The 23,635-nt window shown below is 52.0% G+C and overlaps 1 protein-coding gene across 2 annotated transcripts in view; it reads right to left on the bottom strand.

The window, feature by feature from the left end:
* Positions 1-23,210, bottom strand: part of SSH1 (slingshot protein phosphatase 1) — a 62,056-nt gene extending 38,846 nt beyond the window's left edge. Inside the window, exons 1-2 of one of the 2 annotated variants that reach the window (XM_060028249.1) lie at positions 23,009-23,210; positions 18,234-18,274 (exon numbers count right to left, since the gene is read on the bottom strand). In XM_060028249.1, coding sequence (XP_059884232.1) covers positions 18,234-18,274; positions 23,009-23,077 — 110 coding nt within the window. In that variant the 5' untranslated portion in view covers positions 23,078-23,210. Of the gene's footprint in view, positions 1-18,233; positions 18,275-18,421; positions 18,494-23,008 lie in introns of those variants that run through there. The other variant, XM_060028248.1, reaches the window with a different exon arrangement.
* Between the last annotated feature and the right edge of the window lie 425 nt (positions 23,211-23,635).

Below are 23,635 nucleotides of genomic sequence, written 5' to 3'. Positions count from 1 at the left end.
ACATATTCACGTCCAGGTCTAACGTCAGACAATTCTAGTTCAGAAGGTCTGTGACGAGTCCTCAGCATCTGCTTTTTTAAAAGTCCCAGAAATTGTCCCAACGCACATCCAGGGCTAAGAACCCCTGAACTTAACAGTAACAGAAGACACAGAGGAAACTGGCTCCCCTTGTGGCCTTCATAAGAGTACCTTACACACAGTAGGTACATGATAAATGTTTCTGCTGGTGGAAGATAACACCAATAAAAACGTGTGGTCCTCTCGGAAGGAGATTAACACAATCAGGTGCAATGTAGGGAGGTCACACTAGGTCAAAAAAACAAAATAATACCCTCCTTGGAAGCAGCAAAACAGGTTAGCAGATAATTGCACGTGCCCTTCTTCTACCAATACTGTCAGACTCACAGGTGTTCCTGCCCTTGAAAGGCAGCCCTGCATTACAGTCATCTGAGGTGACAATCATAACGAGGGATCAGACCTCTGATAAGCTCTGCTGTTGACAAAGCACTCTGGCTAACGTCAGCCTATTTGATCTTCATGAAGCTCTCCCATGCAGGCTGAGCGGGCATTGTTATACTCATTTTATAGATGACGAAACAGGAAGTTATTAACCGGTTATGATTTTAGGATTTCTGATGCTACCTCTTGCAAAAAAAAAAAAACCCCAGAGAAAATGAGCATAAAAGTATAGGCTCGGGCTTCCCTGGTGGTGCAGTGGTTGAGAGTCCGGTTGAGAGTTCGTGCCCCGGTCCGGGAAGATCCCACATGCCGCGGAGCGGCTGGGCCCGTAAGCCATGGCCGCTGAGCCTGCGCGTCCGGAGCCTGTGCTCCGCAACGGGAGAGGCCACAAGAGTGAGAGGCCCGCGTACCACAAAAAAAAAAAGAAAGTATAGGCTCAAAAAAGGATAGAAATTAAGACAACATTGTAAATCAACTATACTTCAAAAAAAAAGATTCAAATTGACTGGCCTGGTTGAAACGAACTGAACTATTGATACTTTTGCGTGGATAGAATTAACTCTCGATCGCACTCAGCTCTGCCCAGTGATTACTGAGTAGACTGGTTTGTCCAGTGGACTTGACGATAATTCAAGAAAAAAATGGAATGCATATAAAGTTGTCACCACAGAAAAGGTGGTGCCCGTGAACACTCCCAAGAGGAGCTTCCATTAATTCCATCTAGGTTAAATACTGACTGTGCCCCTACCGTGCCTGGTCAGTGCTAAACCCTGGGAATTCAAAGTGAAACAGAAACGGTTTCTGCCCCGGAGCAACAGCACAGTCTAGTGGGTCAGACAGACGCAGGACAGTACCTGCAATGTAGCGCAGCAGGTCCCACGACGCAGGGATGTATAAGGTGCCATATATGCACACGCACGCGTGCACACACACATACACACACACACTCAGGAGGGAGGGATGCCCAGCCCAGCCGGGGGGTCCAGGGAGATCTCCCTGAAACACCACCAAGCTGGGCCTCAAAGGACCTGTAAACAGGGACAAAGAGAGCAAGGAGCAGGAGAGTAGGAAGATTCTGCTACACGTGCCCTCCAGGGAACAGGGGAGGAGGATCTGGTCTCTGTGGTAAGAGGTTCCACTGAGAATTCATAAATGTCTATTCAGGTTTATAAGTCAGTTCCTTATAAGTCTGGTTAGCATGAGTTGCTTTCTCAGAACTTGATCACCCCTGGGTGAACTAATATTCCAGTTTCAGAACGTGCAAAGCTAAGAATCAAACCCTGGGCGAGTTATTGAGCCAGAAGTTCTCAGCACCTGAAGGTCTAGTAGCCACTCATCGAGGGTTATTTTAAGTAAGTCAACGATACCTCCAATCCGAATGGGGCTTCATAATTTACAGAGAGCTTGCCCCTACATTTCTTCACTTAATTCTTACAATGCCACTTTTCTGATGAAAGAACCAAAACAGAGAAGATAGACGACGTGTCTGCCGTCGTACGGCCCATAAGGGGCCGGACGAGATTGACAGGCTTCAAGTTCAGGGCTCTTCCTGTAGAATCCCGAGGTCAGACGGCAGGACGGTGTGACCTGCAGCCACAGGAGCAGCAGGGAGAGCTGGATGGATGCAAGTCTACCTTAAAACCACTCCTGGCGATGGTTTAGATGGATCCAGAACCCCCTTCCTACCAAAATGAAGTTTGTAAAGATGCAAAGGAGACGGAAGACCTGTACATGGAGTAAGGTAAGCGGCCTGCAGGTGGAAATGGAAAACTCTCTTCGCTGCTCTCCCATGGGTGCCTCCCTCATTTTCAACTCAAGTTCAAAAGTCACAAAGACCCCGGGCTGTGCCGAGGCCTTATTTTTATTTTGTCCTTTACGGGGCATTCAGCAAGGCCTTGTCCCATGTGCCATTCTTCGGGGCCTAAGCAAACAACTCACCTGACACACTGATCAGCTAGAGCCCCCCAAAAGCTCCCCTCCACACAGGATGCTGACAGCAGGGAAACTCCAGCTCTGCAGGGCCTTCTACTCAGGGAATGGGGTCACTGGCAAGAAATGCTGGCAGGGCTTGTTACAAATGTCTTTGCTGCTGGGGCATGTATTGTTTGGCTAGAAGGCGTAGGCTTCTCTCAGAGAGAAGGAATGTCCAGAAGTATTTTGGACAGTAAGAGACATTCTCTGCAGCCAGCTACGCAGCACTCCTTCCTACCATGGGTAGGAGCAAGCAGCCGAATATACCAACAAGCTCGCAGAACCGGGACTTGCCCCCCCCAAAACCCCGGAAAAGCAAGACAGCAAATAACACACCTTGGATTGGCTTCACAAACCGTGGGATAGCTCCTCGATGGCCCCCAAGAGCCCTCAGGCCCCGTGTGTGGAAGCCGGAGCCAGTGTATCTTCCCGTGAACGTCTGGTACACCGGCATCTAAGCCCCCTTCGTGAGCGCAGAGGGAGAAAGGCCACACTGTGCAGGAAACGCAATGGCAGCAGAGGCAACCTAGCCAGCCAGAAACAACAGGCACACGAAGGAAATGTTTTTGAAATAACTCAAAAATTCCAAGAACGAATTGTGTCAACTGTCCCCGGTTCTCGGCCCTTTCTTTGGGATGCAGCCCATCCCATATTCATGGGTCGCCAAGCCCTAACCTTTCCAGGGCGCCCTTTCCTTCCCAGTCCCCCAGCCCCGTAAGCCATGCGACGTCCACTCACTGTGTGCCCGGCTCTGTGCTTGGTCCTCAGGGTCCCTGCAGGGCAGTGCTTTCCCAGAGAAAAGACAACTTCTCCACCTGTGCCGTCCAATACGGCAGCCACCGGCCATAGAGGCCTATGTTCTGAACACTCGAAATGCGATGAGTGTGACTGATGAGCTGAATTTGTCATTTTATTTGATTTTAATTAAATCTGAATTAGCCACGTGCGGCTACCAGCTATGATATGGGACAGCACAGCTGTACCGGGAGCTTGCAGCCTAACGAGAGTCAGGGCAGAGAACAGAGGACCCCGTGCCTTAGTTCCCAGCCACTGCTCTTGTTACATTATGTCCCAGCTCCAGAACGTCCAATGATGCAGCATTATCTATAGAACCCAGAGTCCTTGTGCTTGCTTTGTACAGCAGCCAGTTAGCCATGCCATGTCGCTAACTAAATTTCAGTCATCCGGCACTCTCGGACCTCAGGGAGCTTATAATGCAATCAGCGAAAGTGATTTATAATAAAGAGCTTCCTTGTATCAGCTCTTACACTAGTCCTCCCACACTCCATGCGATCTCTGCTCCATCCCCGTCTATGTCATTGTCATCATCAACTCTTCTACTCTGGGTCTCTAGCACAGTCTCCTCTCTCCTGATTGCCTCCCCACGTCCTGTCCACCTTCCAACGTTCACGCCTTCTCCAGGAAGTCCTCCCTCACCACCCTAGCTGCAAGCCATGCTCTTCCCTTTCGACATGTTACAGCACCTTCTCTCACCGTGCTGGTGAAGAACCTGAGGCTCAGAGGGTAAGTCACTCATCCAAGGTCATATACTTAGAAAGGGATAGGAACCCAAGGCCCCAAACTACGTTCCTGGACCTATTTACCTACTAACTGGTGGCGATGTTATCTTCACACCAGTATATTTTAACTTCACGATGGGACTCCAGGGCCAGGACACACGTAATTTTTTAAGTCTCCCTCCCTGCCTGACAGATAATAGAGTCGATACTCAGAAGTAAATGCTCATAAACTGGCCGAGCTGTACCCTTCTCCAGCCTCAAAGCATTTTGTGACTAACTCACCTTGGTCACCTCTGAGCAGCTGCAACAGTGGGCGCTCAGCACACACAGGATGAACAGGACAGATAAGACTCACAGATAACAGAGAACAAACCAGTGGTTACCAGCGGGGAGACGGGCGGAGGGAGGGGCAATATAAGGGCAGGGGATCAAGAGGTACAAACTACTACGTTATGCAATAAGCTACAAAGATATACAGTACGACACAGGGAATATAGCCAATAGCTTTTAAAACTATAAATGGAGTACAACCTTTAAAAATTGTGAATCACTACATTGTAACCTGTAACTTATATTATACATCGACTATACTTCAATAAAAAAATAAAGGGCTTCCCTGGTGGTGCAGTGGTTGACAGTCCGCCTGCCGATGCAGGGGACACAGGTTCGTGTCCCGGTCCAGGAAGCTCCCACATGCCACGGAGCGGCTGGGCCCGTGAGCCATGGGCGCTGAGCCTGCGCGTCCGGAGCCTGTGCTCCGCAACGGGAGAGGCCACGACAGTGAGAGGCCCACGTACCAGAAAAAATAAAAAATAAAAAAATAAATTAAAAAGATGCCCTATTACTCAACTAAAACATGTAACCTGGGAAAATAGTTCTCAAGCTTCAATCAATTATCAGACACCTCTAACTAAGCATTACAACCTCTGGAAAAAACAAAAGACTCACTGCATAAATGCAGTTACAGTCATGTCCTCTTGGCAACGAAGTGTTTCAAACAACACAACTAAGTTCTCCTCATCACTGGAGTCCTGAGAGCCAAGGCTACGACTTCTCCGTCTCTGGACGCCCCTCAGATGTGCACTCAGTAAATATAAAACCGAGAAGAAACATCTTTGCCATGTGTCATGCTGGGCGTGTCATACATATTAACCTAATATTAACCTAATCCTCAGCATCCACCTGCGGGGAAACTGCAGCTCAGAGACATCAAGTCGCTTGTCCAAATTCACGTGGCCGAAAAGCGGAAAAGGCAGGAGAAGACACCAGGAGTCTCACCTGTAAGCATTTCAAACCTCTGCCAAATTGACACCCATGGGGAAACACAGAGTGAAGAAAGTAAGTCTGCTTCTCTTCCCCAACAATTCAGACCGAAAACCATCTGGTGGGCAGAGCAAGGCAGGCCTCTGGGTTAGGGAGAGGGTGTGGTGAGCAGCGGAGAGGTGGCTGCAGACAGGGGGGTTGATCAGACAAGTAAACACTTTAGGGACAATGGGAGCCAGGTTCCTATCAGAAAAGGGATTACAGGGGCTTCCCTGGTGGCGCAGTGGTTAAGAATCCGCCTGCCAATGCAGGGGACACGGGTTCGAGCCCTGGTCTGGGAAGATCCCACATGCAGCGGAGCAACAATGCCCGTGCGCCACAACTACTGAGCCTGCACTCTAGAGCCCGCAAACCACAACTACTGAAGCCCGCGCGCCTAGAGCCCGTGCTCCACAACAAGAGAAGCCACCGCAATGAGAAGCCCATGCACCACAACAAAGAGTAGCCCCTGCTCGCCGCGACTAGAGAAAGCCCATGTGCAGCAACAAAGACCCAATGCAGCCAAAAATAAAAATAAATAAAACAAATAAATTTATTTAAAAAAAAAAAAAGAAAGAAAAGGGATTACAAATATGGAGAGAGAAAAAACTAGAATGAACCCAGAGATGTTGGATCAGAATTGAAGGTATTAGCTTGAATTCATGGTTTTCAATATATTTAAATAGAGAAAAAAATACAGATGCAAACGTGTGTGTGCACGTGTGTGCTTGTGTGTGCACGTACCTCCACATATCCCCTAGTTCTGCCCACTGAAGGGGTCTGTGGAGAGCAATGCCCCCAACAGTAATAATAAGTACACTTACCTCAGCTTCTTTGTTTTTGCTTTCCAGATTAATTTGGTATAATTTTATTTCTTCAAAACAAAAGTCCTTAATATTGTTTGTTTTTAGAGAGTAGAAAGAGCTTCAAGGAATCTTTATATAGAGTACATGAAAAAAAATGTAATATTTTCTGCTTTTTTAACTTAGTGGACATTTAGTTCTCAGATATGCCCATGGATCAACTAAAACCCAAATAAATGGAACGTGACAACCTGTATCTACCACTTTCCATGTTCTGCATTCCACTGTCAGATTTCTAGGTCCAGCCCCAGCTCCTAATCTCATCCATCAATTATCCCTTCCAATTATTATTCACAGGGGTTAAAATGCTTCGTAAATTCTTTATTAAAAAATTTTTTTGTTGAAGTATAATTGACCTAACACCACTGTTAGTTCCAGGTGCACAAGATAGTGATTCACAAAATAATCACCACCTGCCTCGGTTTTGAAATTCCATTCTCTACTAAAAGGAACTAGGTAGGGCTCCTTGGAGAAATGAGGGATTCCAGAGATGGGGGATGGAAAGTACAAGATGAGGTCTGCCATCTGGTGTCAGAAAATAAGGCAGTGCTTAAAGGAAGATGTGGATACGTCAAGGGACAGGGAAGCCACCTTGAAGGAGACCCCACAGGCTAAATCGGGGACAATTTGAACCTTGAAGTCAAGAACACAATTAACAGACTATGAACCGATGCATGAAACAGACAAACAGGAGTCCACACAGATATAAATAAACGGAAAAGTTGAGGGGGCATCGGGTACTGACCTAATTTCAAAGTATTCCCCCCGCAAGAAACACTTCTTGATAAAGGGGGAAAAGAATACCTGTGCAGTAAAGAAGCCGGGCAAAGCCACTTGAGGACCACGGCGAACATCACCGGTGATGAGACACATGGTGTTGCTCGACCCGAATCTAATTTTGAGGGAACATCAGTCAAACCCAAACTGAGAGACATTCTACAAACTGCCGGGCCTCTCCCTTCAAAGTGTCCAGGTCACGAGAGTCAAAGGAAGACTAAGGAATGCCCCAGACTGAAGGAGAGTCAGGAGACAGGACCACTACATGCAGCAGGCGATCCCGACCTGGATCCTTGACAACAGAGGACACCGCTGGGACAAACGGTGGACCCTGAATGGGGTCTGAGGATTAGAAAAATGTTATTTGTACTATATTTGCAACTTTTATGTACATTTTGTTTCTGAATTTTTAAAATTACTTAAAAAAATTTTTTTTAAATTCCACTTAACTGGATTTTGGCAAAAACACTCCTTTTAATTCTTCTCTATTGGCCAGTGATTAAAAACTTAAGACCCTCTCACTGGTCATCATCACTGGCAGACGTCCTGACTTCCTGCTTCCCTCTTGGATGCTCTGACCCGCAGCACCTGAGATCTCTCCCTGCCTCAGGACCATTTCCCCTCTGTGTTTCCATAACAGCAGCAGCCTCGCTTCATGCCTAAGGCAGTGGAGGATGATGGGAAGCTCCCCTCTCTGGGCTCCTCTTGGTCTATGGCTGTCCAGATTTCGAGAGCCTCGCACACACATGGCCCTGGCCCACGTAAGACCTAATTTTAGCGTTTTCCTGCTCTGAGACCACACTTTCGGAAAAGTGGGGGGCCAACCTGCCCGGGCGAGCCTCCCATTGTGACAGGCACGCGAAGTCAGGACGCTGCAGACCTGCAGGATGTGACTCAGCATCCTGTTTTCAACGGTTGGGGTGGCCAGCAGATTTGGCACCAAGCGCTGCAGCTGACCTCACCTCTCAAGACAACAAATACCCAGGTTAATGGGTGGGATGGGCCCGTGGCATCAGCTCTCCCTGTGGGCCTCAGGGCCAAACCTAAGACAACCTGCCTCTCTGCCCATCTCGCTGGGTCTCCTCACGAATACCCATCCGCAGGTATCTACCAGGAACAGTTCTTCAGAGAAACTGACCTGGCGGTATTTTAAGGACACCATGAGTCAAGCAACCGATCTTGTTTCTCTCTTTGCTTTGACTCCCAGGAAGCTCAAAGTCAGATGTATAGCCAAACTCCGGTAACTATACCAACATTATGCCTTGAATCCCACATACAAACCTTCTCCTCACTTTGCTTTATTTTCCCCTATGTTCACCATGTTCCACTTTTCCAATTCTAAATCATACTGTTCCCTTTGAATGTTATAAGCTGTTTCAAATTGCTTTTGGGCAGAGCTATGGTAGACACAGCACACATGTTACCTTTGGAGGGTAAGGACTCTTTTTTTATTTAACATGGAATCCCCAGCATTCAGCACAGAACCCAATACACATATAGGCACCAAACATGCTGGGTTGGCCAAAAAGTTCATTCAGATTTTTCCATAATAGCTTATGGAAAACCCGAACGAACTTTTTGGCCAACCCAATACACTGGCTGGATTGATAAGGCAAATATAACTCTAAATAAAAACTGCTGGGCTTCCCTGGTGGCGCAGTGGTTGAGAGTCTGCCTGCCGATGCAGGGGACGCGGGTTCGTGCCCCGGTCTGGGAGGATCCCACATGCCGCGGAGCAGCTGGGCCCGTGAGCCATGGCCGCTGAGCCTGCGCGTCTGGAGCCTGTGCTCCACAACAGGAGAGGCCACAACAGTGAGAGGCCCGCGTACCGCAAAAAAACAAAACAAAACAAAACTGCCTCCGTTACAAGGTTGCTTCATAAGCGTCACATCTCCCTCCCACTCCATGTGGTGGGGCCTGCACAGGGCGCCCGGGCTTGGGGAGCGGGCTCCTGTGGAAGCCGCCTTGCCGTATGGCTCAGCGGCCTCCACCCCAGAAGCAAACAGCCCCTCCCAACTTCCAGCTGCTTCAGACAAGACACGGAACAGCGGGCTTGGACATCTGGGCAGAAGGGACAAGCAATTTCCAGAGGCGGCAGCGGGCCCGGCTCTCTCCGAAGCACGCCAACAGTCCCCTCCTTTGTGGGTCCCGATCTGGGGACTCATGCCTTGAGAACTCTCGGCAAGCGTGTGGGAATCACTTCTGCCAGCGCAGGGAGGCCCCCCGCAGGGAGGGCACCAGACGTTTCCTAAGGCGGGGCCTCTGAGGCCTTCTTTGAAACAAAGTCTTTTTAAAAATAGCTTCAAAAGTAGCCATTCAAGGGAAAAAAAAAATTTTTTTAACCTGTACAAATAAATAAATAAAGGCAGACAAGACACGATGCTTTGCCTGGTACCAGGCTCAGTGTAACTTGGAGGGAAACAGGTCAGGTGTTGGCTGTTTTTTCCCTTGGGTTCCACTCAGTTGACCTTTTGGTCTTTGGTCTGGGGGGGAACACGGTCAGGAAGGCGGCAGAAGGGACTCTCGCTTCCCACCATCTATGAAAATACCGGTGCCCTGTGGCTGGCAAGGACCAGACACTACACACTGTGCAAGACGCCCTCCCAGCCTCATACAAGTTCCCTGAACCGAGGAGGACCCTTCCTGTTTCGGGGAGGGCAGGGGGCTGGCCTGAGGTCACAGTCACACAGGCGGTCAGGGGGTGGGTACAGACACGACCCAGCAGCCCCACCCCATCGAGGCACAGCCAACGGCACGATTCCGTAATTTACACGGCAGTCTGGGCATTGCTGATCCTCTCCCCGCACGGCGGGGCAGGACGGCCGGGGGCTGCTCTCATCAGCACATTGCCTCTGCCGCGGGAGTGGGGACCATCGCCAGGGCTTTCCACACCCCAGAGTGGGAGCCTTGTGGGCCAGACGCGTGGTCTTGCCCCCAGCCCCCAGCCCCATCACTCAGCACGCCCTGCAAGTGGCTACTCCTGACTTCGATTAATCCTCTCTGATGAATCCTGTTTTCTTCCTGCAGCCTTCCTCAAAACAGAAGGACTCCCGTGGATATCCTCCTTGTCTTAGGAATTTCCCACTACACTGCCCAGATCCAGGGTACCTGACCACAGCACGACATACGCCAAGGATGAACTCTAAAGGCGGGAGTCCCTTCTGTTCAGACGGCCGCCGCCATGCGTGTGGCCCTGCTCCGGGGTGAAGCGCGCCTGGCTTGACGCTCACTGAGAGGGAAGTGGGTCCGAACAGAGGGTCCACTTCCTCTCAGCAGCCACACCAGTTCTCTCCATCTCAGCGTGACTTGGCGAGATGCCCCACACAGGGCTAACCTTGCTCTCAGCCTGAGAAGAAAGGAGAAACTCTGGACGGCCTGTTAGAAAGCTACCGAGAATGGTCAGAAGTGTTAACAAGGTAACACAGAACTAGACTGGTGGGTGTGAGTGAGCACTCTCCTTCTTGCATTTGGAAGCCATAATCTAATCTCATCTCTTCACTTTACAAAGGAGGCAGTGGGGGCCCAGAGACCTTTAGTGACTGGCCTAAGGTTGCACAGCAGATGACACATCGTAGGACAGAACCTAGGTTTTCTGACTCCCACTCACAGCTTTGCTCCATTTACCACGAGGGTGATCGGGTACCACGATCACCCAGGAAGAAAGAGCTCGCGTGAACGAGCATTCTTGGTGTGCACACAGGCACCCCTGGAGTGCAAACACGCTCCCCTGGTTTGTACACAGGCTCCCCTGGTGTGTACACATACTCCCCTGGTGTGCAAACACACTCCCCTGGTGTGCTAAGTGCACAGGAAGGATGAGACCAGGGCTTCCAGGCATTCTTTTTTTTTTTTTTATTTTTGCGGTACGCGGGTCTCTCAGTGTCGTGGCCTCTCCCGTTGCAGAGCACAGGCTCCGGACACGCAGGCTCAGCGGCCATGGCTCACGGGCCCAGCCGCTCCGCGGCATGTGGGATCTTCCCGGACCGGGGCACGAACCCGTGTCCCCTGCATCGGCAGGCGGACTCTCAACCACTGCGTCACCAGGGAAGCCCCCAGGCTTCTTTTGAAGTCTAAGCACTGGTATTTCAGAAGTTTAATGAAACCTACTAGACTCTGAGCAAAATCCATTTTAAGTTAACCTTAATAACTTTAATTACGTTCCAACAGAATCAAATTAACTCTTCACCTCTGTTCTCACGTGTCCCCATTCCAGGATGAGTTTTCTAACGACAACAAAATCTATTTAACACATGCTGAAGGCGAATTCTGATTTTAACATCAAACGTTCCAACCAACTGCCCGGAAGAATACCGGAGTTAAACCGAAAGGAAGGGCAGAATGGTACAACGGCCCCAGGACGTTCCACGTGTGTGCACGCCAGCATTTCAGGTTGGGAGTCGACGGGAGGTAGCCGCCTCTAACGCCACGCGGGTGGGGACAGGAAGGGATGAGCTGAACACAAACCTGCAGGTGCCCTGTGGGGACAGGAGCAGCAAGGAAGCGACACAGGCTTCTGAGTCACAGCGACCTGCATCTCAACCCTGGCTCCGGCCCCTGGGAACTGCAGTTTCCTACAATGAGGCAGGCACCTTGTGGGGGTGACAGAAACGAGACAAGCTGCCTCCAGTTCCCAGCCCAGGGCCTGCACCTACAGGCCCCCGCTGAACGGGAGCCACGAGGAGCACCCCTCACCCTCCCCTGCTACCCGTCCAGGCGACTGCATGGGAAGGGGCATCGACTACAAGTCTCACTCTAGGTCAAGGTCAGGGAGCTCACAGGACAGGGCACAGGGCTCACGGTGGGGCCCCTGGGGTTCAGGCCAGAAGGGAGGAGGGCAAAGCCACGGGAGGCGGGCTTGCGGAGATGGCTCTCGAATTTTGGGGCTCAGAGCACAGGCTTTGGAGTCAGAGACTCGGAGCATGAGGGCCCTGGCTCCATCACTTCCTACTAACTGAAGTTAGGCCAGCTACCTCCCTGAGGCTTTGTCTTCTCATCCAGAGAATGGGAACAGAAGTGGTGCTTTCCTTACACAGACTAAATAAAACAACGCCCATGAGGCAACTCACAGAGCACAGCACGTCTGAAGGGCTCACGTCCACAGCCTCCGTCCCTGGTTGACTTTTCCTCCTCAGCACCTGCTAACACACTTAATGTACCTGTTCATCTTACCTACTGTCTTGTCTCCCCCAACAGAATGTCAGCCACAAGGGCAGGGATTTCTGTGCTCTGTTCACTGCTATATTCTCAGCTCCTAGGACAGTGCTTGGCACACAGTAAGTGCTCAGTAAGGATTTGGTGAATGAATGGCTTGTAAGTAGATTAGGACAGGGGTGCTGAGACTGCGCTAACAGCACCTGTATTGCTAAACTGCAGGGGGAAATCGCAGGAAAAATTTCTTTGTCCTTTGCTTCCTGTGTGTTGTCCAAGACCACTCTGAGTTCCTCACCATGAGATAGAACTTGGAAAATTCAATTTACAAGACCTCGATGGCCCATCCAGTGCACACCAGGCACCGGGAGAGGTGACGGGAGAGGCGGGGAAGGCTCTGTCCTTAGGGTGGGCTCGTGGTCAAGTGGGCAGCCGCCCTGGGCAGTGGCTCAAGGCCTCGTGCTCAGAAGGGCTCCGAGCTTGGTTAATGCTCTGCTGTTGCCACCTTGAAATTCTTCATCACTTTTTAAAAAGTGGGTCTACAATTTTCATTTTGCACTGGGCTCCACAAATCATACAGCCGATCCTCCTAGCAGAGAACATTTATGTACTTCGGTAAATACTAAACAACAAGTCCCAAGTCTCAAGGAAATACTAAGGAGAGATAAACGCCCGTGGGGAAAAAAAGGAAGAGTCAGAGGCGACCAGAGGAAGCGACCTGAAGGAGGCAGAGGCGGGGCATTTGTCGGAACGTCTATGATGCCACAGGTTATTTTGCCCATTGGAAAATGAGGCCTGCCCAGGTCCTATGACAGCCAGGTGAGGTGACAGATGACAGAGGTGGAAGCCAAACCCAGGCCTGTCCCTCCCCAAGGCCAAAGCTCATGGAAAAAATGTCTAAGGGTCACTGGAGGTGTTATTGCAGAGGTCAATATGCAACATGGGGCAAACACGAGATGCCAAGCCTCCAGGTGTGAAGGCGCGTACGGGTGCTGAGTGGAGAAAATGACGGTCTCTGGCATGTGGTCGACTCCTGCCGGCTCCCTGGGGCTCCTGGCCTCTTCCCACCAGCCAGTGATGCCTTTATATAAGTGATGCCTTTACACCCTGCCACATCTGTAACACTGTACAGAAACCTACTCACTTACATGTCTTGTTTTCTCTACATTAGACTGGGGCATCTCAAGAACTCCCACAGACTGAGACTGGTAGGCAGATTCTGAGGTTGCCCAGGACCCCAGGCCTTGGGGCAGGCACCCTGGATGAGCCCCCTATGCTGAGTGTGCTGGGACCAGGGAACAGGATGGGAGAGCTGCTCCCTTCATTAGGTTATACCCTATGGTAAAGGTGATGGGATGGTCCCTCTCCTGATGGCGTTCCCTGATGGCATCAGATTCTCCTGTCGGCCTTGAAGCAAGCCACCACCCGTGGAATCTACAGCTGCAAGAGAACGCATTCTGCCAAGAACCAGTGTGAGCCTGGAGGAGGACCCAAGCCACAGATGAGATCCCGGCCCTGGCTAACACCTTGACTGCAGCCATGTGGACACAGCTCAACCACGTCCGGGTTCCTGGCCCACAGGAGCTGTGAGGAAATAAGCGTGTATCGTTCTGGACCACTGAGTTTGGAGTAGCTTGTTACACAGCAGTAGACAGCTGACACAGCGGCCTGCTGCACAGAGCCTGGATGCCACAAACGCTCGACATCTCTTGCCGGGACTTAAATGGACAGACTCCCAACAATCACAGTCAAGTCTTGACGGCTAAGAAACCATCAAGAAAGGCAGAGAGAAACCTCAAAGGGTGGACAGGCCTCGAAGAAGAGGTTGTGAATAAAGATTGGGAAGTGTGATCTGAAGAGCAAGGACACACCAACCACCACCCCTTCCTGACGCAGTTGGGGTGGGAGAAAAGCTTATATGGAGAGCAGGGTCCTCTGGGGATTTCCAGGTCAAGACCGGAAGGAGGAGAGGGTAGAGGGAAAGGCAGAGCTGTAAGGGAGTTCACAGTTTACCACTGAAACCAGATAAAACAGAGAAGACAAAGTCCTGCTGCTTTGGCCCAAACGTTTGCTTGGGCAAGTAAGAAAAGAAATTAAAAGAACGCTAATGATCATTTTCACGTGCTTGACTTGAAATACTGGATGATAAAACCCCCCAAAAAAACAAAACCGCAGGGCTTCCCCTGTGGCGCAGTGGTTGAGAGTCCGCCTGCCGATGCAGGGGACACGGGTTCGTGCCCCGGTCCGGGAAGATCCCACATGCCGTGGAGCGGCTGGGCCCGTGAGCCATGGCCACTGAGCCTGCGCGTCCGGAGCCTGTGCTCCGCAACGGGAGAGGCCACAACAGTGAGGGGCCCGCGTACCGCAAAAACAACCAAAAAAAAACAGCAAAACACTCACTCCTGATCCACACTCTGGAAAGAACACAACCATATTCCCTCCCCAGGGCCCCGCCTGGCACACAACCACTTACGCCTCATGCCAGACGGAGGCGACTCCCAGGATGGTGAGGGAGCCAGGAGCTGCTGCCAGCAGGCCATAAGCTCACCAGTTCCCACAGTCTGAACAGCGCAGCTTCCCAAAGGGGATCGCTGGAGGCCGGCGGCCATCTGCACACGCAGAGAACAGGACAGAGGGAGCGAGAGCTGGGTCTACGGCTCTGCGTCACTCAGCTTCCCTCTGGACGGGCGGTAAGCAGGTCTCGAGATGTCCGCCGGAAGGCCTTCGGAGAAACCGTCCGGATGACAATAGAGATTCTGCAGAAGGTGTGTTCCTGTTTACATCCTACAGGGATGTCACTGGGTAAAGGACGCAGGCTGGTCCAAGTCACAGGACAGCCACGGGGGTGGCCCTCTCAGCCCCACACAGTGGACACGGCACCTGCTGGGGGTCAGAGCCTCTACTTCTGAGCTGTGAACCTAACACTGATAGGAACACCATCCTCTGAAGACCAAACGTAGCCACAGTCCTCCACGCCCATTGTGGACCTGGCTCTGTGCAAGGAGCCCCACGCAAAGTATTCGCCAACCCTGAAAGGTCATAGCTTTATCCATTTTACAGATGGAAGAACGGAGACCCACAGAGGCACAGTGACTCCCAGATGCATGCCGGCACCTCTACTAGTGCAGAAGCCAGGCTCCGAGGCTAGATCTGCCTGACTCCAAAGCCCACGTCTTTCCTCGACACATCGTTCTCACACATGAATGCAATTCGCTGCAGAATCAAAACAAAGTTAATATGTTTAAACTGCTGAAGTGCTTTGTGCAGGCAGAGAACTAAGACCCTGTCACTAAGATGTCACCAACAGTTAGGGACGAGACAAAAACACAGGTACCTGCCAGGGAAGGCAGGTATGGTACCCAGCACAGAGAGAAATCAAGAGCCACCTGCCAAGGAGAGGGAAGCCACAGAGGTTTGGGATGGGAGCATGCTGAGCTGGCCATGAGGACTGTGGCCAACTGGAAAGGGAACTGGCTTAGAGAAAGAGCCTGGTCAGGGAGCAGGGGCAGGACTGAAAAATGGCACATTCGACGAAAGGCCAGTGACGAGGGTGAAGGAGGAAAAAAGCGTGGCGACCAGGAGGAAGAAGCACGGGCGCTTCCAGACTGGCGTCCCTCTGACAGTGGGGACGATAAACTGACGCAGAGCGATGGGTGGATGGGTGGCCCCTCAGTGGATCAGGGGAGGTACAAGGACCTGACTGATGGTGCCACCAGGGGGGGACAGGGGAGGAAGAGGGCAGGTGACAGAAGATCCAACCCACGGATTCAGCAATTTACTGGCTACACGTGGCTCTAAGATCACTTCTTGGAGGACCCGAAAGATGAAACTGTCAATTAAGGGTAGACAAAGGGGCAAAGAGAGAGGCATATCCTGCGGCCTCCCCAGTTTCTCTCCCTCCCCAGCGCCCTTCAGAAACCAAACCAGGCCAGATTACCTTCAGGATGAATGTGAAGCAAAGAGAAATCTCCTCTCCCCAACTCTCCTCCCCAAGACGAGCAACCAATGAGGGACCATTCCACACTTTTTTTTTTCTCTAGGAGAAGCTTAGAGAGCACAGGCCTGAAAAATGCAAATCCACACGCAGGTGCCAATGAGTTTCAGTCAAAGCTCACGCCAGGACAGCAGGACTGCTCCTGTTTGGTTCGGAGGGTTAGAAACCAGGACGGTGTCCACTGCCTAAAACGGGGCGTGGACATCAAGGTGAAGGAAGAGGGGAGGAAAGGGGAGCCTGTGAGGATGGGCTCAGAGACCAGGTTCCCCCCCCGCAGCCCAGGTCTCCCAGAGCTCACGATGGCACTGGGGACCCACTGAGAGCAGCACAGAGGGACTCACGGTGGTCACCAGGGCGATCTGACTTCCTAGGAGGCACCATCACAAGTCAGCAGGGCTCTTGGGTTCTCGCCCTGCCGCGGCCTCTACCCACCTGGGCGAGCTCAGCAAGTTCCCACGCCTGTACGTGCAACACACCTGCTCAACTGAACCACGAAACTGGTCCCCGGAAAGGTGGTGTCCTATGACAAACTCAGGTGTTGCGGGCAACGGAGGGCCCGCTTCGAAGGCAACCTTGGGCCTCGGATTCCTCACCTGCGACCTGGGGGGAATACCCCACCTCCTGGGGTCGTTGTGAGGGTTAAATTTGGCAATGCAGAGAGCTGCCATCACTTCCCTTTGTACGGTCCTCTCCAGCTCCAAGCTGTGCAGAGAAAGGGGCCTTTTACTGGCCAGCAGCACATACACATTTTCCTACCACTGCTATTTGTAACTTCTTTATTAATGGAAACAATTCAAAACACTGTGCTGTCAGTTCAGGAAGGGCAATTAAAAAACGAAAGACCATCTAAGTGAGAGGCTTAAATGCCATCTCTGGGGCAAGAGGCCTGGAAGAAAAGGATCGGCTTGAGGGGGAGAAGAGTCCAAGTCCATGTAAGGGCTGGTGAGGAGCTGGGGGCGCGGGGATGGGGCCCCACGAGGCGGGCAGCAGGCCCTCCGCCCCGCTCTCCCTCCCCCACAGTCTCCAGAGCAGACTCTACTCCTCCCCTCCCCCCTCCCCCACTTGGGAATCCAGCTGATTCCAGCCTTCGAGACTCTCAGCAACCCACACCCCCAGTCTGAAGAGCAAACGTGTCACTGCCGCTGTTCCTCCCTCCAGCATAACGTGAAAACGAGGACCCACAATTGTAATAAGACAACTATTTCTCTACACATATGAGCTTTAGCAAAAATGGTGCCTCCCTTCCCTCAAACACACAGAAAACTTCAAAGACAGGCGAGGCAGAGCTCTATCACTTCCGCGGGTGAGTTGAACCAGGATAGCCTGCTCTCGGTAATAAACGGCTGACCTCAGTTTCTGAACACATATTTCCTTTTCCAATTAATTTTCCTCCTCCTCCCAAGATGAAACAGACATTAAAAAAAAAAAAATCCTTTAAATTCTGTTTAATTCTTTTTTTTAAATGTAGATGTTTACTTTTTTACACTCTAAGAGCCAGAGTTTAAGACTAGTTCTTTGGTGCAGAAGAGTACATTATATAATGAAGTGCTAAATCTTCTGTAAACCAACAAAACACCCAATTTTTGGCAAAGAAAAACAAATGTGCTTTTGGCGTCTACTTGTGAATACAGCAACCGAGGACTACAAGCTTGAGAAACTTCTCAAACGAGTATACGTAAAGATTTCTCACTGGCACACACGCACGCGCGCGCGCGCGCACACACACACACACACACACACACACACACACACACACAAAACACCTTGAATTAATAAACTGAGGGGTTGAATGTCTGTTTCAAATCAGCAATGTACTTACCTCAAAAGGAATACCTTCCCAAAAGCAGGATGGAAAAGTGAGAACATACTAAAATGATTATTTTCTTTAAAGCAGAAGTAAAATCTGGAAGGAAGTTTATAAAGATACTCATCATCACGGTAAAGCCAGGGGGGTGGAATACTGGCCATCATTTTTTTTCTTCTCTACATGTTACATAATGTTATTAAAGCTGTTTACAGTTAAACGTCTAGATCACTTGTAAAGCTCTCCTTCTGTCTATGTGTTCTGGATCGTTTTTAAAGCACTACTAAAAAGCTGGTGTAGTCTTTCTCGAGGGTCCTCCCTTTTGGAAAGGCACAAGAGTATTTCTTACCTGCTTGGAAGAAAGACTTCAGGACGAAAACACTAAGTCTGCTTACCTGTGGTTTAACTTGCGATCTTCATCGCTGCCAGCCTCCAACTGCAGAGAAAGAAAGAGAATGTCACAGCCCAGATGCCGCTATCGACAAGCCTCAGACAAGGCTCACATTTCCTGCTCTGGTGTCTGCAAAAGATACAGATGTCCAGGAAACCTGGTTCCTTCCAGAGAGCCGCACCCTCTCCTTACCAATCCTGCTCTGCTGCTCCCCTGAGTAATTTCCGCGGAGGAATTTTCAGGTTTCCTGATGTTTCCCCACATGCCTTCCAAGGCATCGCAGACGGATGCCTGCTAACAGAGCGCTCCTGGCCGGCGCTGCTACTCCACACGCTTGTTCAGCCCTGAGCTCTCCATTTTCCAGGGCTGCTTTGGAGCATATCCTGTTTTTCTGTTTTAAGGGGAGGGGGCAATGTCTTAAGAGGCTGTTTCCTCCCTTCAAGCTAGGCAACAGCTGAGTGATCAACACCATTTTAAGCCACAACACACAAGTTAAAAAATAAATAAATAAAACCACCACCACCACCACCACCACCACCATTCCAGGCAAGTCTTTCTTAATGGAACGTGGCCAGGATCAGGCTGTCTGTGGGTCATGAAGCTCTTGGTGGTTCTCAAAAAGGCTTAAAGTTTAATATAAAACTTTCTAGGCTATTGGTTTATTTATAGACATGAAAGAAAGGGACATTTAATATTTCCTAAATGTTACAAGGCCAAGGGCGTTAGAGGCTCCAAGAGTAACCACGATTTAAGCCCTGACTGCAATTTTTCCTTTTTTTTCTTTCAAGAAGAAAACTTAAATGAGAAGAAAACACACATCCCAACGACTCTGCACCACTGGGACTTGGCATGTTTTGTATGTTACACAGAGGAGCCCATTGAATGGGGAAGAGAGAAACCTGGAAAGCAGTGATGGCTGGAAGAGATGCAAGGCTGACTGAGGACAGAAACCAGACAGAAGCCAGCAGTGGTGGGAAAAGGGTTACGGAGATCATGTAGAGAGAGGTCTGGGCAGCAAGGCACACACGCCACAGGTGGCAATTTCACCAAGGAATGAGTCCAGCAGAGGGTCCTGGTCCTACGCTGTCATTAGATCATGTATGTAACGCACTGGGCAGAGGCAGAGACCATCAGTTATTTCTCACACTCCCTACCCGACAACGAAGGAGAAGTGGAAACATCGGGGACAGCTCTGCTGACCACAGGGCCACCAACTTCGGTGCCGAAGTGAAACATACACAAAACAACTCACACAACCGCAGGAACAAACTTGGAAGAGACTGCTGGGTCTAACCCAGTGGTTCTCAACTGGGGGCAACGGATCTCAGCAGGGGACGCCAGGCAAGGCTGGAGCCTTTTTTGGGAGGATGCTACTGGCATCTAGTGGGTAGAGGTCAGAGTGCTGCTACACTTCCTCCAACACACAGGACTGGCCCCTGCAACAGACGGCTCACCCAACATCGGCAATGCTGGGGCTGAGCAACCCTGATCCAACCCCGCCACCTCAAAGGGACTGGAGATCTGCCCATGAAAATTAGTCACCTTGAACATCTGTCAAAAACCACAACGTAAAAAAAAAAAAAAAAAAAATCACAACATTACAACCCATTCCTGAGAGCTACTGCTTTACCTATTCTTGGGCTCTCTGCCTGTTCTCACAAAAGAATGAGACAAGATTAATGAGATAATTAAAGATTGGGGGGGGAGGGGCTTCCCTGGTGGCGCTAGTGGTTGAGAGTCTGCCTGCCGATGCAGGGGACGCAGGTTTGTGCCCCGGTCCGGGAAGATCCCACATGCCGCGGAGCGGCTGGGCCCGTGAGCCATGGCCGCTGAGCCTGCGCGTCGGGAGCCTGTGCTCCGCAACGGGAGAGGCCACAACAGTGAGAGGCCCGCGCACCGCAAAAAAAAAAAGACTGGGGGGGAAGGAACAAAACTTAAAAAGAGGGAAGCACTGCTTTGCAGGTCGGGCTGTGACTTCCCTTAGTTCCCACGCCGTGCAGCAGGACCACGGGCTGGGGAAGGAAAGAAATGCCCTGAGTGTCTCTGACTCAACGAAGGATGCACATTTTGAGGAGTAAGGAAATGATGGGGGGCGGGGGGGATACAGGCTTCAAAATCATTTAATTCTCGCTCACTCTCTGAGATTCTCAGGATGAAAGGCAACACAAGGTCAGTTATTCCAGAGAAGAAAGCCAAAGAACACACATTAGAGGGAAGCCAGCCCTTTCAGATGAGCTGAGGCCCAGAGAAGGGAAGTAACCTGAGGAAGGTCAGACCAGAGGCACAGCCGGCCTGGTCCACGTCTCCTGATCCTGTGCACACACGCCTGCCCTCTCTGTTCCTTCTTGCATCTTTGTGCCTCGCCCCACATGGAAGAAAGCCTCACCTTCCAGGGAACATCCCAGCCTCTGCTGGCTCCCTGGGCAACTAATGCCACTGATTTACTCAAGTTGAATAAAAGCTGGTTGAGTTTTATTCTTATTTTGGAGGTCACTGGCATTTGGTGAAAATAAGGCTTTCTATTATAATTTAAAATGTGCCTAGTGGAAACAACCCCAATGTCCAACAAAATGTACATCCGTACCATAGAATATTACTCGGCCGTAAAAAGGAATGAGGTCCTGACACGTGCTGCAACACGGATGAGCCCTGAAAACATGATGGTGAGTGAAACAAGCCTGACACAAAAGGCCACATAGTGTATGATTCCACTTATATGAAATGCCCAGAATAAGCAAATACACAGAGACACAAAGTACATGAGTGGTTGCCTAGAGTTGGTTACAGCAGGGCAGGGGTGGTGGGAGGGAGGCTGTGGCTGATGGCTCAGGGGTGTGAGGTTTCTTTTGGGGGTGATGAAAATGTTCTGGAATTCGTGGTGATGCTTGTACAACCTTGTGCATACACTAAAACCCACTGAACTGTACACTTGACAATGGTGGATTTATGGTATGGGAATTCTCTCTCAGCTAAAAAATGAGATAATAAAATGAAAATTTTTAAATGTGTCTAAAGCAGAAATAGATCAGGTGCAAAGTAACGCAGGGAATGTGGGGTTTAGAATCAGAGACCTAGGATGAGAGGCTCTTCGTCTAACCTCTTCCTGGAGCTGAACTATTCACTCGTTTTTGAGAAGGGACCATGAGATTAAGTGCAGAGAAGTACTTTGTAAACTGCAAGACAGCAGTTGTAGAAATGATGTAGGGGAACAGATGTCTCTGTGGGGAGGCCAGAAGCTACTGCAGACTCCTCAGCTGCAGGCTACTGGCCACCGTGCAGAGCAGGGACTGTTAGAATCTTCTGTCTGTAGACAAGATAACTCATTAATGGCTTCTCCTTGAGAGAAGGGGGCTGTGAGGTTCAACCCTGCAGCCACTCTGAGAGTGCCAGTCCCAGCAAAACAGGCTGAAGAGCTTCCCCACCAGGAGCTGGTGGGACAGGCAGGGCTGTTAAACCGCAAACAGGTCCTCTTCTCTCACAAACACACACAAACCTTTCCATGTTATCAGTCAACTTCCCCCCAGGGAGAAGGGGCCTGAATTGCCCAGATGCTGGCGGGGCCACTTCCTGGGCCTGCAGGGCCCCTCCTCCAGCCTCCTCTCCCTTCCCTAAACAGCTCCCTGCCGCCTCCTCCAGCCTGCTGTGTCTGCAGGTCAGCACTCAGTCCGGCCACAGATGTGAGTTTAGACCCAACTGGTTCTACTGCTCAGAGGCCCGAGGCCCAGACTAGCACGGTCCAACCCAACTGTGCACTCAGAGGACCAATTCCCCAGTAACCCCAGAGCAAGAAGGCACCAGTCCAGGACAGCCTGGGTCACACGCAGACGCACAGAAACCCGCACAGCGCAAAGATGCACTTTCAGCCCCAGAAAGCACTGGTGCAATCCCAGCAACCCCAGAGTGGGCCGCAGCCACATGCACAGCCAGATGCACAAAAACATGCAGCCCCGAAAGATATCACAGCAAGAAAAACCCAGACTCAGCTGCACACAAAGACATGACACACAGTCACCCAGCACCCTGAGCTCACTCAGCCACTGTCACACGGTGACGCCGGCCCCCGAGAGGCACGGCCACTCACACCCAGAGCCAGAACTCCAGGGGCGTGCAGTCGGGGGAAACAATCTCACCACCCACAGGGGCACCCGGCAGCCTCTCCCCCAGCATCACACAGGCACGGCTCCCAGGGGACAGGCCAGATTCACGCACAGGGAGAGGCACACACAGGCTGGCATACACATGCATACATTCAGCCGGGCACACAGGGAAAGGGCCGAGACAAGCCACAGGGTCCTGAATCTTAGAACCAGCATCTCAGGCAGTTACCCAATCAGGAGTCCCGGTCCCACGTCCAGTATCCCGCACAGTCACCCCCGGACGAGAGACACTGTCACACACTCACGGTCACCCCCCAGACGGGGCTCAAATTCACAAGTCACCCGCAGATGGGGGTCCCACACACACAAAGTCACCCCCAGATGGGGGTCACACACACCGGCTCACGCACACTTACCCCCAAACAGGGGTCACACAGTCACCCCCAGACGAGGGTCACACCCGCACACACAGTCTCACTGCACAGCCACCCCCAAACAGGGGTCACACTCGCTCACAGCCTCCCGCAGTCACCCCAGTCCGGCTGCCAAGGCTGGGTCGTCCAGCTGCGGCCCCGCAGGCCAAGAACCCCTTGAAGCTGCCCTGGCGCAGCCCCGGGCGCCCCGCACTCGCAGCCCAGGCCTGGCGCGGCGGCTCAGGCCGGGGCGCGGGCCCGGGGCTCACCTCGCTGTTGCTGGCGGAGGAGGAGGCGGCGCTGGGCGTGGGCGAGCGCTGCAGGGTCACCAGGGCCATGGCTGCGGCGCGGCGCGCGAGCGCCGCCGAAGCCTCGGACTAGAGCCGCAGCCGCCACCGCCGCCGCCCGGGCCGGGCCCAGGGCGCTCCAGGAGCCGCTCACGGGCGGCCGGGCCGAGCCGGGCCGAGCCGAGCCGAGCCGGGCCGAGCCGGGCCGGGCCCGCCCCTCCCTGCCGGCGTCTGTCGCCGCCCCCACCCCCCGCCCCCCGCCTCCCGCCTCCCGCGCCGGCGCGCGCCGGGCCTGAGCGCGGGCAGGGGCAGCGGCCGGGGCGGGGCGCGCGTGCGCGGCGCGGGATCCCCCGAGCGGCGGCGGGAGGCCCCGGCTGGCCAGTCACGTCTCCCGCGCGCCCGACGCGCGCGCCTCGGCCGCGCGCCCGGCCCTCGAGTCTGAGAAGCGGGGGCGCGCCCGGTGGCGAGCAAATCCATCCCCCGGAGGCCAGCCCCCTTCGCAGGCTGGAAAACTGAGGCCCGGCGTCCGCACGGCCTGGAATGCTCGGGGCGGGGAGGTGCAGCTACCAGGAAATAAAGAGCTCCTGGTCCCTGCGCCTTGAACCCCGA

The sequence above is a fragment of the Delphinus delphis genome, chromosome 13, assembly GCF_949987515.2.
Source record: "Delphinus delphis chromosome 13, mDelDel1.2, whole genome shotgun sequence".
NCBI classification, from domain to species: Eukaryota; Metazoa; Chordata; class Mammalia; order Artiodactyla; family Delphinidae; genus Delphinus; species Delphinus delphis.
This window is presented reverse-complemented; position numbering and strand designations above follow the sequence as displayed.